The sequence below is a fragment of the Carettochelys insculpta genome, chromosome 4, assembly GCF_033958435.1.
Source record: "Carettochelys insculpta isolate YL-2023 chromosome 4, ASM3395843v1, whole genome shotgun sequence".
NCBI classification, from domain to species: Eukaryota; Metazoa; Chordata; order Testudines; family Carettochelyidae; genus Carettochelys; species Carettochelys insculpta.
Window position 1 is genome coordinate 97,381,288 of NC_134140.1, and position 14,828 is coordinate 97,396,115.

The following is a 14,828-nucleotide window of genomic DNA, read 5'->3' on the forward strand; positions in this document are numbered from 1 at the left end:
CTCACCCTCGCTTCTCTCCACCCATGGGCACCCTATGTAATTCACTCATCTGTTTGTCAGTATCACCGAGCCTCACAAGCAAAGTGACACTCCAACAGCTGTGTATAATAAAGGTCTTGTGCTTGAATCTACACAGTGTCAAACTTCTGTTTCTTCAGACTGAAATGAGGATGGGATACAAGTTTGCCAACTGATTGGAATGCAGCTAAAAAGGCTCAAAATATTAATGCAAGGTCTAGCCATTCAACCAAGAGACAACAAAAAAACCACACCTTGTTCTGGGTCAAAGGAAATGTTTGAATTAAGATCTCTTTGAATTAAACAAAAGTTAAGCATTTTTGGATTTGGTTTGACCTGAACCAAAGCTGCTTTTTCTTTTGTATTGCCAGGGAATGGAAATCTCAGTTCACTCTTGAAGCAGATGAAGAAAGCAAAATGAAGATAGGGCCCTGGCTACTTACAGAACCTTTCACCAAATATTCAGACCAATGAGCAAGCATGTAAGCAGCCCCAAAGACTAGTGTTGCAAAGGATTCATATTCCACGCATATGCATCCCTAAAAAGAAGATCCATACTGACAATACTTAAAGGGGAATTAAAAATTTAAAATTATGGGGTAAATCCTGCACACTTCCAAGTACAGGAGGATACTAGAATCAGTGGAATCAGTATTGTTTCACCGCTGTGGGATGGAGAGCCGCTAGGAATGTACCACCTGAATCATGAAGAGCTGTACCTCGTCAACTCTGACTCATACCACAAAATACTTTCCAGTGTTTCTGCTGCAACCCTAAAATGCCTAAGTCAGATTCACCACACAGTGAGCTTGCCACAGAGAAGTCCACAAGTTATGTAGGTATAAAAAACCATAATTCAGACTATACATAATATACACAAAAGTATATAAACAGCATAGTATACTCACTTCATTGTTGGCGATTTCACTTGGTGTCGGCCAACTTGCGATATCATTGAAGTCACTTGCCTGTGAAGTTACAGAACATACACTTTATTTATTTACCAGACTATTATTTTAGAATGAGTGGATGAAGTATGGCATGCCTCACAGGGTAAGAGATAAATTACGTTTCACAGAAGTAAAAATCACTTCTTATTTGACATGTGAACTGAGAAAGAAGTCATTCACAACATTACTTTAACTATAAGAAAAGAATATGTAATCCAGACAGCTATTCACATTGGTTGCCTCCAATGAAAATTTCTACACAAACAGTACATCAAGATTAAAAAAATTAAACTGTTACAAAATGGGATCCTATGGACAAGCTTCTCTAGCTTGCTATTACCATAATGTTTAGCTTAACTCCCTGATGGACAAAGCTTCTCTTTAATAGATATGGTCATTTAAACAAAAACAAAAAACCACACCAATTAATTAAAAACCCTGCATGTCAGTTATGACATGCTACCAGATAGGTGTATTTGCATTTACGTAAAAATCTTTTAGATTAAGCAAACTGGGGGGCTAAACTTATGAACCTTTTCGCTCTTTAAATCTCTCGCGCTCTCCTCTGCCTATGGATTCCTAAGCAGCTGCTTTAACAGTCCTAAGAAATGTTAAAGGTTGTTCACCTCATAAGTATTGATTTTCAAAGTGTGTTGCAAATGTCCATTTTGTTTCAGAATGCACCTTGTGCACTGTAAATGGAAAGTTCTCCTACAGTGCAACTGATAGGTCTGCCATACGTGCTCCCTGGTTTCCCTTATGCTCCGAACAGAAAGCATACAGGATGGAACATATGCAACACAGCTCAAAAAAGCAATAGCTGCAAAAAGATAACTAACCATTTTGTCTTCTCTGGGGCTGTATTTACATAGCAGCATTATTCCTGAATAAGTTACAGCAATCCCTCGATCTATGCGGAGGTTGCATCCTGGGCAACTGTCACGTAAATCAAATTTAGTGTAAACTGCAGGTGGAGAGATCCCCAGAATTCCCCTGGCTGGGTGAAATGGGTGTCTGGAGCCTCTGCAGAGCTCTGCTGCTCCCCCATTTTCCCCAGCGGCACTCCAACTGCTGTTCTGGCCACCCGCTTCCCCTAGCTGGGAGAAGTGGCACAGCCACCATGCCAGCTCCAGCTGGCTTCCCCCAGCTGGGGGAAGTCGGGGTCAGCCACAAAGCCCCTAGCTTCTCCCAGCTGGGGGGCATATAACCACTTATGGTGCCATTTCTCCCAGATGCAAGAAACCTCGCCACAAGCCTCTGTCTGCAAAGGCAAAGGCCACCAAAATGCACCTTCATCAAGAGATGTAACTTTTGAGCAAGAAGAGAAGCAATTGAATGGAAGATCCATACAACCTGACAGAACCAGACTCATGTTTGAAGGCAAACGTGAATCACGAATACGTTGGAACAGTTTATCTAATCCTTTTAGGAGCATGGTTGTCATAGGATTAGTAACAACAATATAAGGGTGAAATGCTGAAATTTCTAAGAAATGCACCTTAATGGCACAATTCTGGATCTGATTTTTTTATCATGTAAAATATAATCCAAACTCCTTCAAATAGTAAAATATATAGCAGACATGGCTAGCTACTCAGGTGCAGAAACATTTACAGAAGTAAGGCACTTTCATGGAAGGTTTTTCTGTTACTGAGCCTGACATTCTGGACTGTCAACTGAACACCGTGGCCTCTCTGGTTTTAAGCACTCAGCAACCAAGATAAGAAGCACCCCCTATAGATTCTAGGAATCTAAGATCCCATTTAATTAGTTAAAACTGACAATTTAGCAGGTTAGGTTTAGCTGGTTACTCAGTTAAATGTGGGGAGGTGGGTGGCCAGGGACCAGAGCTGCTCTGGAACACCCAGGGCCACCACAGACAGGGGGCTGCTCCGGCTGGGCAAGAATGCCACCACCTGCAGTGCATACAGGGCTGCTGTGAATACGGGTTGCTCCAGCTTGGCTAGAGCACTCCTGTCTGCAATGTGCCAAGGCCTGCTGTGAATGGGGGCTGCTCCAGCCAGGCTTGAGTGCCCCCCACCCACAGCAGGTCCCATGGGGATGGAGCATTCCCGTGCCTGTAAGTAAGAGGGCTGCTTCAGCCCATCCTGGTTAGCCATAACTGGTAAGCTTACTGGTTTACTGGTTAAACTTTAATGACCCTAGTAGATTCAGGTGTAAATTGTGCATGTAATGCTTGGAAATCAAGTCTTTGCCTAGTGGCAGCAGTAAGGGCTCCCTGAGGGATAGTCTGTGCAAATCAGAGTACCAGAGCACCAGCTTGGCGGAGGTGACTATGAAAATCATTCTGCCTCATTCTTGTTTTGGCTTCACTGTGCCTTTGGAATGTGGTATGCACAGAGCCATTCTTTGTCCCAGGAAAACATCTGCAAAGGACACTTGCATTTCTTTGCTTCTATATATAAACCACTGTGGTGTGATCACTCAGAACCTGAATGGTTCTACCCATGCACCCTTGCCTGACTTGAATGTCGCACAAGTTGGGAGTGACGTTCTCCCTCTGGTGGAATGCACGTTCCGCAGCCAAGGAAGCAGCCGCAGCACCTGGAGCTCCTTTTGAAAGCAAGTTCTGGGATTGGGGGCGCAGTTAGGGAGGGTTAAGCCTGGTTGCGGCTGTGAGCAGGAGGGTTCAGGGTACAGGGGTGTGGGCAAGCGGGATTTTGAGTTGCACTTAACTTGTGTTAATATGAGTTAGGCACAACTTGAAATCACACACTTCGAGGACTTACTGTACATCTGTTTACACTCTGAAGTTTTAGAACACGAATTAGACTGCCCTTTGACGTTAGGAAATACTTACAGTCAGTGCCTTTTTCGTAAAAAGGAGAGGTGCCAGTACTCAGCCAGCTTCCGACCCCGTCTCCCCAGCCAATCCCATGGCTGGAGCTGAAGTGCTGGTGCTCAGTACTGGCATGCACAAAAAAAGCACTGTCTATCGTAAAACTTGCTGATCCCATGTTGACATGGTACCTCTTCCTTAGCGCCTGAGCAATACAGAGTCTGCACTTCTTTCCTTAGCATGGACTTGTGAGATGAGTCCATGAAAAGGAACTGGAAGGGGGAATACGAAGAAGCTACTGGGCTTATCCTGATTCCACCATGCCTAGCACCCATTCTCTTCAGTGATAATCTGCCACACACTTAGGAAACTGGATGGCCTTTTCCCTAACTGTGCAGAAATGTTAATGAGTTCTTACTCCTGGTGAAATTCCCCAGAGAAAATTTACTTCCCATTGGGAAGTAACAGGAATCCAGACAGCATTCAGTAGACTCTCCCCGGAGTGTAGGCAGGACAGCTTGGGTGCTCAAAGCAGCTGGCAGAGATGTAAAATCGCTGCCTGGGAGGGTGTGGGGAAGGAAGGAGGGAGGGGGAGAGAGAGAGAGACAGACACACACAATGCCTGTGGCCCACTGGAAGAGGAGGGGCAGGACTTGGGGTGTTTCTAAGGGGGTACATGTGGGGCAGGCACTGCCCCCTCACGAAGAACAAAATGTAGCAACCTGCCTGTTTAATGCATTGTTCCCATTGTTCTTAGCTGTTTTATATGCCTTAAGGAATTCACTAGAAAAATATTAAGGCTCCTTTACATTGCTAGAGTGGGGTAAGGAAGCCTTATGGTTTTAAAAAAGTATGGATTTAGAAATGCTTTCGATACTTCAGTGATTAAAATAGGAATTTTTTTTTTTTTTTAAACTCAAAAGCAAAAAAACAATCAAAATGTGGGCCATGAAGTGCTTGCTACTGACTCTTCTGGAGATGACTAGTAGTCACCATAAAATGTTTGAGTCCTCAGCCCTCACTTGTTCAACTGCTTATGATGTAACACTGAGCCATAAAGTTCTGACACTGGGAGAAAGGCAAAAGAAAACCAGCAGTCTTGGACAGGCTCCCCAGTATCAAACGAAACCTGAAGAAACCTACAGATTTAGAGCAAACAAACAAAATGTCCAAAAGTGAATATTCAAGTATCCTTACTATATTCAGCATTTTTCTGTTCACAGAGCAATGAGAGAGTGTACCGAAGCACAGTAACATGCGCCAGCCACTAACCAATACATTAAAATAAAATAAAGGATGGCAGGAGCATGAGGGAATACTTCTCCAACCTCGGGTTATAAACATCACTGCCACTTCATGCTTAGAGTTCAAAATAGTTTGTAAAGCTAAAATCTGACACCAGGAATATGAACTGTTACATATACAATATAATAAACCAACCAAATTTATTCTTACTGTAGAAGCAGAATAAAAGAACTCTAAGGCAATACTAATTATCAGGAGCCAAAGATTACTCCTGAGGGAATTCTGCACCAAAAAAAATTCTGCAAACTCCTACAAATTTTTAATAAATAAATAAATGTAGAGGCTCCAGCATGGCAGTAGGGATCACAGGCTTCTGGCTGCATCCAGGTAGGAGATCACCCTGCTGTACTTCATCTCTCAGACAGCGACTTGACAATGAGGCTACATCCAACTCCGACAGTGCAAGGGCTGTCCCTCACATCCACACTGGGTGTTTCAGGTGTGGTCAGATAGGCACAGTACAGTAAAATCCAAAAATGTGGAGGGAGACTTAAGGTGTGGGGATTCAGGTATGGCATAAGGGCAATCTGGGTACAGGTGGTTCAGTGGGGGACATGAGTACACACAAGCTCACTGAGGGAGATTCCAGATGCTGGTGCAAAAGGACTCAACAGGGAGGGACCACTTGACAGCAGCTGGAGCTTTGCAGGGAGAGGGGCTTTGTGGGGAAAGCAAGCAAAGAAGGGTACAGCCTTAAAAATTTTGGCAGCAGACATTTAATTGAATGACACCGACCACTTACACAGATAAGATATTTAAGAAAACATATTTCTCTACTGACAATTCACATTTCTTATTGTATCAACAGTGCAGTGTTTTTCTGGCAAATACAAACCTTGCTGGGTTTCCTGGTCTTCAGTTTTCCTGCTTTTATAATTTTAGTGGATGTTGGCAGTTCTAAAGGGAAGGAAGAAAAATATTTCCAGGTAAGAAATTATGTTTTAATTAGGCTTTTATATGAGAAAAATCAAGAGTAGAAGAATATACCCAAAAATTTGCTCCCAGATTCTTAATATTGAAGCTCTTCTCTGTGGCTCCAATAAAGCTGAGGATGTAAGTAGTTCCATTGTAGTCAGTATATTTTTAAATATTTGAGATTACTCAATCTTAAATTAAAGCACATGTTTAAGTGCTGTGCTAAATTGGGAGCACTATTTGTTTTCATAAATATTTACAACATTAAGTAAACTATTCTATGAAAATAAAAATCTTTGACATAATTGTCTGCATCATAAAATGTTGAGATTTAAGGTCCATATTTTAAAAGGAAACTAAGCATTACAGCATTCAGCATTGCAATGCGTAACTGGATTTAAGAATCTAAACCTAATTTTCCAAAGAAATCTGGGAATTTATAGTATTTCTGCCTTCTGAAAAGTGACTCTCTCGGTTCTTACATCACATAAGTTCTGACTTTAAAAGTATGTACCTAAACCTAAAGAAGACTGATTAAATAAGCAAATTTGTAAAACAAAGTGTATCTTATTAGACTCTAATATTTTGAAGATGAAATTCTTAATTATTGCATGTTCATAAATTCCTAGTCATCTTTTCCACAGTAGTTAATATGCTGGTTTTGCCACAGAATTACACAGGGGGAGTTAGTGGAAGGAGGAGGTCTGCAAAGATTCAGGCTAAGATTTTCCCTGCCGTTGCCAAGCGGGAGATGCCACGATAGTTTCTACTGACCAACTTGTTGCCTTACTGACCTGAAAATAAATATATATATAAAAATCATCTTCCAGAAGAGAAGAGCTGCTGCTACCGACACAACAACTGACAACACAAACAGGAAGCCACTGCATATAACAAATATATTTAAAAACATGGAACTAACATATGATGGTAATAATCTCACTGATGGAAACCTACCACACTAATCCTAAATGTAATTTCAGCACAACTTCATTAGCCATACTACAAACCCTACTAAGTTCGTCTGACAAACATCCTGACTCAGAATATTAATGGACTATGGCAACAATACTTCATAGGTTTTACTCAAGCTGTGAAGCTTCACGCACACTTGGAAAGCAGGTATGGACTTGCGTACAAGTACTATAATACATGACCATTTCAAACTTATACTCTACTTACTGAAATAAGTTACCGTTTTCTTTTTTAAAAAGTTATTTTAACATCTAGCACAACTGACACTTTCTGGAAGACACTGAGATGAAAAAAATCTCAGACTCTTCGGGTTAGATTTAGTGTGTAGTAACAGAGGCAAGAGCGAAAAGAGCATGATGACTGAGATCAGAAAATCATGACTGACATGTACAAGTTTTTCCCAAAAATATTACTCCACTCTTCAATACTGTACAGAAAACTATAAGCAATGTTTGGGGGTGTGTGGGTGCGGGGAGAAGAGAATACCTTATTATGAAGGGTCATTGTGTGAAACGTCTAAAGAAACATAATTCCAATTGGGTGGAGAGAGGAGGAAGAGGAGACTACAGGTTTATTTTTTTCTAATGCTATTTGTGTTAAGGCAACTTTTATTCCCAGGTAACAAAGGCCATGTCGAAAATCGCAGTTTTTATACTGTATTTTAATGATTTTTGAATAAAGCTAATCATAAACACATTGTAAACTAAGTGAAACTCACGCAATAGGAAATAAGTGCCAAACACCATAGTATATTTATAAAAACTTGTCTCAAGGTGACAATTCTCTGACAACTGCCCATAGGTAAAACTGTAAATCCTAGTAACTTCAGTAGATTATATGGAAAATTTTCTCTGTACCTTTAATCTTAAATTTCATTATCCAACCCATCTCTGTAGCAAGGTGGATAAGATTTGTATGGATTTAGATGAAAAATCTTCCAAGTGACAAAAAAGTTTCAGAAGAATTTTAAAAAGACTGAAGGTCTAACAATATGTACATCAAACCCCACCATTCTGGGAAATAACAGAACAGTCATCTAATTCAGCCTCTTTTCTGAACAGTTGCAGCATGTCCTGTGGCTGCCAACAAGCACGCAACAACTTCACACCACCTCTCCCAAACATTACACTACTTAAACAGTCTGAGTCCACTACTTCGATCCCCGTGTATCCATCCTCCTTCAGGTCAACATCCACAGCCATTAACCCAGTGTATTTTACCAGGTAAGCAGCTTGGAACATCTAAGAGAATACACTTTTTTAATTTCCCTTTATTCTCTTTTTGGGGTTACCATTGACTGTGTTGTAGCAATGCTGGCTCCAAGATATGAGAGATAAAGGTAGGTGATGTAGCATCTTTTATTGAGACAACTGCTGTGGGTGAAAGAAACAAGCTTTCGGGCTACACAGAACACTCAGATGACCTGAAGATCTCTGTGAAGATGAAAGCTTGTCCCTTCCACCCATACTAGCTGGTCCAATAAAAGCCGCTACATCACCTCATTTATATCTCAATTTTTTTTTTTTTAACTTGTGATTGGTATCTATCTCTATTTGGACAGAAATTCAAATTCCATTAAAATGTACAAAAAAAACCCAAACAGTTAAGTTTCTTATGCAGCCATTGCTTTTAAGATATTTATCAAATGTTTTATTTATAAAATTTAGTAAAATTAAGCCAAGGGTGTACAGTATACTCCTACTTTTCTGAATAGCATGAGACACAGATTTTATTTGGATAACAGTGTTCAGCTCTTGAAAGGCCAAGGCAGGTCTTCCTCCTCAGTGCTGGCTAGGGGATCTCTGATCTGCATGCTGCATTCACTCCTACGACAGCGGGGCTGTCGAGAATTTCTCTACACTGCACAGGGCCAGTGACACCTAACCCTAGCAGGAATAGAGCAAAGACCTCAGGACAAACCCTGCCAAGTCATAGGCTGAAGTCTTCCCTGAATCCTATGCATGCAGGGGATCAAGCTTCAGCCTTGCAGCAGCAGGGGGAGCCCTCTGAAACTCTCCAGTATCTGACAGACTGGCTGGAGAGTCCTCCCTGAACTTCCACAGAAATCACTGAACTAGTTGAAAAAGGTTTAAAAAATATATTCTCCGAGTCTGAAAAAGAGGATAGAGTTATCCAATGCTGGGTGAGGTGCTCAGCCAGTAACTTGCTTTAAAACTTGGCACCAAACATATACATCTTAATTTTTAATAATTCAAATGCTGATAGATTACAATTAATTTAGGCCTCAGCATATGTTGTCTATTTCAACTTTAATTTTAAATTATTTACAAAAATGAACATGTATTTTAAATTAAAAATCAGATTTTTGATATTTTAAAGATAATCAATTTTTATCTACCCTGCCTTTTATCAGATCCCCAAATCAGAATTCAATAAAAACAGCAGCATACAAACCTTTATCGTGCAAAACTAAAGGCTGCACCTGACAGTAGGTAAATAGTTCTAGATAACTGACAAGGGAATGTCCCCTGATAACTCCAGAATTTAAGGCTATGTAAACTAAAACTAAGTTGTTCCAGCCCTCAGTGAACTAACAAAGGCTCAGGCCAATAGAAATGTCTTGTATTAGTAATACCAGTTGAATAATTATGAGCCAGCCAAATAACTATACAGTAGACATCTACTAAATATTGCCAGAAAAATTACTCCTCAGGACAATATAGTTACGAAGTTACTTTTATAAGTTTCTAACTTGCATGACGAACACACAAACTGCTTTATGAACAATTCAGAACCTAGTTATTCAGAAATGTTAGTGATATGCCTCAGCTACAGAAGCAATCAAATAAGTAATTTAGAAATGCATAACAGTTAGGCAAATAGAGCATAACATATGATTGAATGAAGTGTGCCATACGACAAGTTAACATTATGGTTAAAGCACTTCATAAAGCACAAGGCCAAAAGGTTTTAACCACTTCAGAAGCACACATTTTCAATACACTTACTTTGTGAAGTGTTTTCACTGCTTTCATATGCTATTTTCAAAAAATTAGCCAGTTAATCATTGCTGACTCAGTTATACAAAACTTGTGCAAAGACAGAACTCATCAGCTGAATTCCTCCTTCACTGCAAACTTAGAGGAAATACCCTATTAAAAAGTTCTACTAGTTTTCTATAAGAATAAAGTGGAAGCAGTTTTATGTAATAAATTCTATGACAGAAATAAGTCATTGCATATACATTTTGGTATTACAATTACTTTTTGCTGGTTATGTATGGATCAGTATTCTGCTAAAATTCCAGCTTTTTAAGGGGAATGAAAGAGGAAGTAATAGCAGCAAATTTCCTTTCCCTACATTTCCCCAAACATGTTCCAGGTCAGACTCAGCCCTGACAAAAAGGTGGCCCATGCATTAATTTCCAGGACTGAATCCACCCTCTTTTCAGTTTCTTTTGCAATTATCACTGCACAGATAAAAAGTAACTTTTCAATCACCTGTACTCATAAAACTTTGGGCCATGATGTACAAGGTAAACAAACAAGGTTGAGCCAACTCATTACTTTGATATGAGACTTACATTTTAACAGCCTGCTTATGGTCACTGTTTCACATCTCACCCTAGTATTTGCCATCAGTGGAGTGGCAATATTCAAACAAACAAGCCTGATTTGGTTAATTATATTCTGCCCACACAAAAAGTACATATGCAGTTGTAAATGGAAAAAAGTTAGCTTCCTGACCTACAGGGCTGTACGATACTGCTGATTTTCGTCTTTCAAGGGAGTTACATTTCAATGGTGGGTGAAGAGATATTCACACACAGCAATAAAAATTGGCATCAAGCATTATAATAGCCTTTGCAAATAAACATTGCTGTGGTATCCCCTATAGTAAATGAGCTACACACTAGAAAAGGCGTTCCAAATGTACAACTAGCTACCAATTTCAGGGACACTATTCTTCACTTACTTCATTTTGTGTCTTGTCTTAAATGTGAAAGTGAACACTTCATAGAAACAGAACATTTTGTATTTGTACAGAACCTTCCCCAACCATATGCCAATTCTGACTGGGGCCAGAGCACTGCCATGATAAAAGTAAGTGCCACCAACACCGTCACTGGTGAAGCAATTGAGGATATTGAGTGGCAGATTCCCTCTACTGTGTGTGAGGCAGAGTAAGGTCATATTTATGAGGATGCAAGTTATACACTCAAAAAATTGGGAATCTACATAAAAACAGATTAAAGGGCAGAGAAGAAGTAAGTCCAGCGGTATTCAATGAATGCCTACAAGTTTGAAAATCAAACTAGGTAAAGGATTTTGCTGTTGAGACCAGAGTTATCTGCTAAATATAAAACAGTGATAGGTTCAGAAACAGTTTCCCCCTTTTATTTGACCATAATGTTTATACAATCCCCTTTCTCTCCTCACATAGCAGAAACAGATAATACACCTTAAAAGCCATTCCAATTGTAGTTGTAAAAACAAACAAACAAAAATTGACAGGGAGATTCAGGGGCAAGCCCTGTACCTGAAATAGACCCAGTGGCAAAAATTTCAAGTTGAAACAGAGATCCTTTCCTGTCAGTGGTTTGCAGCTGGCCCAAGGTGGTACTGATGAGAATTACTAACCTAAAGCTGACTCTAATTTCAATCCAGTTCCACAGTTAGCAAAGGCTACAGAGTGATTTCAGTCTTAAATCACAATTTCTAAAGACCCCTATAGGCCCCTTCACTTTAAAGAAGTGGGAACATTTGAAGGGAAACTTGCATTAAAATTGTCTGTACTATATATACTTGCCAAACCAATAAACAATTTAAATCTCAAAAGCTACCAAGTCAATTGCTTTCACTGACACTTAGAAATAATTTTTAAAACTTTTAACCTGAGCCATAGATTTTGTTAAGAACTTTATTTTTATTAAAAAAGATCTAAAGAAGTTAATTGGGTTAGCTTACTAAAGGAAAAATAAATGAAGTATAACAATGACATTTTTCTTATTTTGCTACAGCTACATGGCAGAAATCCCTGTTTTGCAACTTGAAGACTGCAGCATCATCTCCCCCCCACACCCGCAGTTGGGGTAGGAGCTACCAATTCACAAGATCTATATCCTACATAAATGTACTATCAGCTCCATATTCTAACTAGTTTTGATAGTAACTCTTTTTTAACCAAGTGACTTTTCATTAACTTCAAAAACGAGAAGTCCTGTGACACCTTACAGATTAAGAGATATTTTGAAGCATCTTTTGTTAGTCTCTAAAGTGCCACAGGACTTCTTGTTGTTTTTGAAGATACAGACTACCACTGCTGCCTCTCTGATCTCTGTTCATTAACTTCAAAATACTTACATAACCAGACTAAATATTAGGGCCTGCTTTGAAAACCTACACTTATTAAGAGGATATTGGGTTACAGGGAATTATGGGTAGTATTCCAAACACAGTTCGTTTATGAACATATTTACCAACTCATTTGAAATTACTAGACTTACTAAACAAAGAGTTAAATATTATACGTTTCAAACAGTCAGAAGAGAATTAAATTATGGGCAAAGACTTGCGCTCACGCACTCACCCACATGGCTTGCACAAACTTGTACTCGGGATTAAAACAAGGCATCATCCCCTTTTATTTGGTTGCTCTTCCCCAACAGCCGCTAATAAAAGTTCCATCTCTTAAACGCCCACTTCCCTTCGCGGAGTAAAGGACAAGGACAGACCACACCTCTCCACACTCCTTTTCCTAATCAGTCCATGTATGTAAAACACCAGGGAGAGATCGCGTCGAGCCCTGGAAACAAACACTTGGCCTGACATACAACAAGGCGCTTGCGCCAGCGATCCAAGGCAGCCGCTGTTACGCCGCAAGCCGCAGCGACGGTGGGGTTTTCAAGAAACAAGCTTCCCAACCCTGGGCCCAGCCAGCAGCCGCACAACTAGCCTCCCACCGGACGCCGAGTTTGTGTCTCAGCTCGCGCCCCCCGCGCTGCACGGCTCCCTTCTTCCCGGCCCGCACCTGAGTCCTGCAGGGCAAGCCGGGTGTCCCCCTCTGCTGGGGACTGGCTGCTGGGGACAGCTTTCCTCCTGGTCCAGGGGTTTTCCTTGGGCAGGGGCGCCTCGACCACCTGCCGCACCCATCGTTTCTCGTCCTGTCTGTGGGGATCCGCTTCGCGGCAACCGCTGCGCTCCTCGGCTTCATCTACCTGCGCTGGCACCTGGTGGGGCTCCTCCAGCCCCCCCGAGCCCCAGTTAGTCGCTGCCCCCACCACCTGCTGCACTGGGGGCGCTGCGGACACTCGGGCGGCGGTGGCGGACATGCCGAGGTGTCGGGCCACGACCGGTCCCCCGGGCTGCAACGGGGGCTGGGGCGGTAGCTGCGCGGCTCAGGCGTGCTGACGGACTCGCTACGCAGGGGGGCCGTCCTCTCCGCTCGGCGCCGCGGGCCAGCCCGGACAGGACCTCGGGGTGGGAGGGGTCCCCGTCAACCTTCCCCGCCCCCCCAGCCCGGCCCGCGGCCGGCGTCGCTCATTCACCGCGGCCGGTTCAACTGCCACACTCCACCGAGCCGCTGCTGGGGGAGGGGGGTGGCTGCTGCTTCCTTCTCCTCTTCCCGGCCTGACTGTTCCCTAGCGCCGCAGCCGGCCGGGCCCTGCCCTGCCTCGCCTCGCCTCGCCTTGGGGGCGGAGGCGCGCACTGGGAAACACGCAGCGACTGTAACCGCAGCGCTCGAGTGAGGAGGAGCCTGCGACCACTCCAGTGCGTTATGACCTCACAACGGCCGGGCGCGTGCGTCGCCCTCGGCCCGCGCCTGCTTCCGACCGGCACTGGAGCGCGGAGCCGCTAGTAGCGGCCTGGCGGTGCTCGGCCGCGGGCTAGGTCCGCTGCTCCCGCTCCCGCTCCCCCTCCCGGTGATAAGGTAAACAGCCGTGGGGCCGCGCCCGCGTCATCTCCTGTCCCCATTCGTCTCTTCCCCCGAGGGGCGAGCTGCTGTAGGGGCACAGAGGTTGCGCGTCCAGCAGCGCACCCTTTGGGTCCCATCCGCGGAAGTGGGTTTTACCCAGGCAAGTTCCTGCCTTAATAGTGTGTTAGTACCCTAGGCCTGCTTGTTACTTGTGAAGTTACAGACGAACAGGGCTGAGCCCTCCCATTTCCAGGAGCCACTCAGCAAGGTGGCACTGTGGCATGGAAATAAGGCTGGTGGGGGGCTTGGTTCGCTCCAGAAGCAGATCTGGTCACCTGCTGCAAGACTCCTCTAGCCCCTCCTGTCAGACTCACAGGGGAATGCCCTTCAGCTCTTTAAAGCCACGGTGAGCTCCAGCCTCTGTCATCTTCCGTCTGAGAGGAGGGCACTATTTGCTTTAGCACCCCCCCCCCCAGGAAATTTTGATTATCATCCTCCAAAGGATGTGCTTACAAACACACTTGCCTGAGATGCAAGGAGCTTTAGCTTTTCTATTTAATTATTTTAATGCATCAGTCTGTTCCCGGGCTTTGCAAACAGCCAGGTAGTAGAAATCTACATTTGCAACGATAGGGTAGGTAGAAAATAAGACGAGCAAGATTATATTATACAACTGCATTTTATCTCTGTGCCCATCCTCTCACCTTCATTTAGCATGAGGGAGGACAGCTATGCCGTAGATATATTCTGTATCTGCACCTTTGTTAGTTTTGCAATTCTGGTTTTCATCAATGACCATCTGATAACTAATAGTAGTTGCAGTAGTTTTTATATTTCCACAATTGTTAAGACTGGTAGATGTGACTTTTACACCCAGTTTTTTTAAATGCTTAATATCCCCATCGGATATTTAGAATCCTAGGGTTGGAAGGGACCTTTGGAGATCATCTAGTCCAGGCCCCTGCCGAAAGCAGGATCAACCCTAACTG

General features: G+C 42.7%; 1 protein-coding gene across 3 annotated transcripts in view; it reads right to left on the reverse strand.

Moving 5' to 3' along the window:
- Positions 1-13,751, reverse strand: part of LARP1B (La ribonucleoprotein 1B) — a 65,182-nt gene extending 51,431 nt beyond the window's left edge. For 2 of the 3 annotated variants that reach the window (XM_074993315.1, XM_074993314.1), the window contains exons 1-3: positions 12,955-13,751; positions 5,909-5,970; positions 927-986 (exon numbers count right to left, since the gene is read on the reverse strand). In XM_074993315.1, the coding sequence (XP_074849416.1) occupies positions 927-986; positions 5,909-5,970; positions 12,955-13,255 (423 nt within the window). In that variant the 5' untranslated portion in view covers positions 13,256-13,751. The remainder of the gene's footprint in view (positions 1-926; positions 987-5,908; positions 5,971-12,954) is intronic. The other variant, XM_074993316.1, reaches the window with a different exon arrangement.
- Between the last annotated feature and the right edge of the window lie 1,077 nt (positions 13,752-14,828).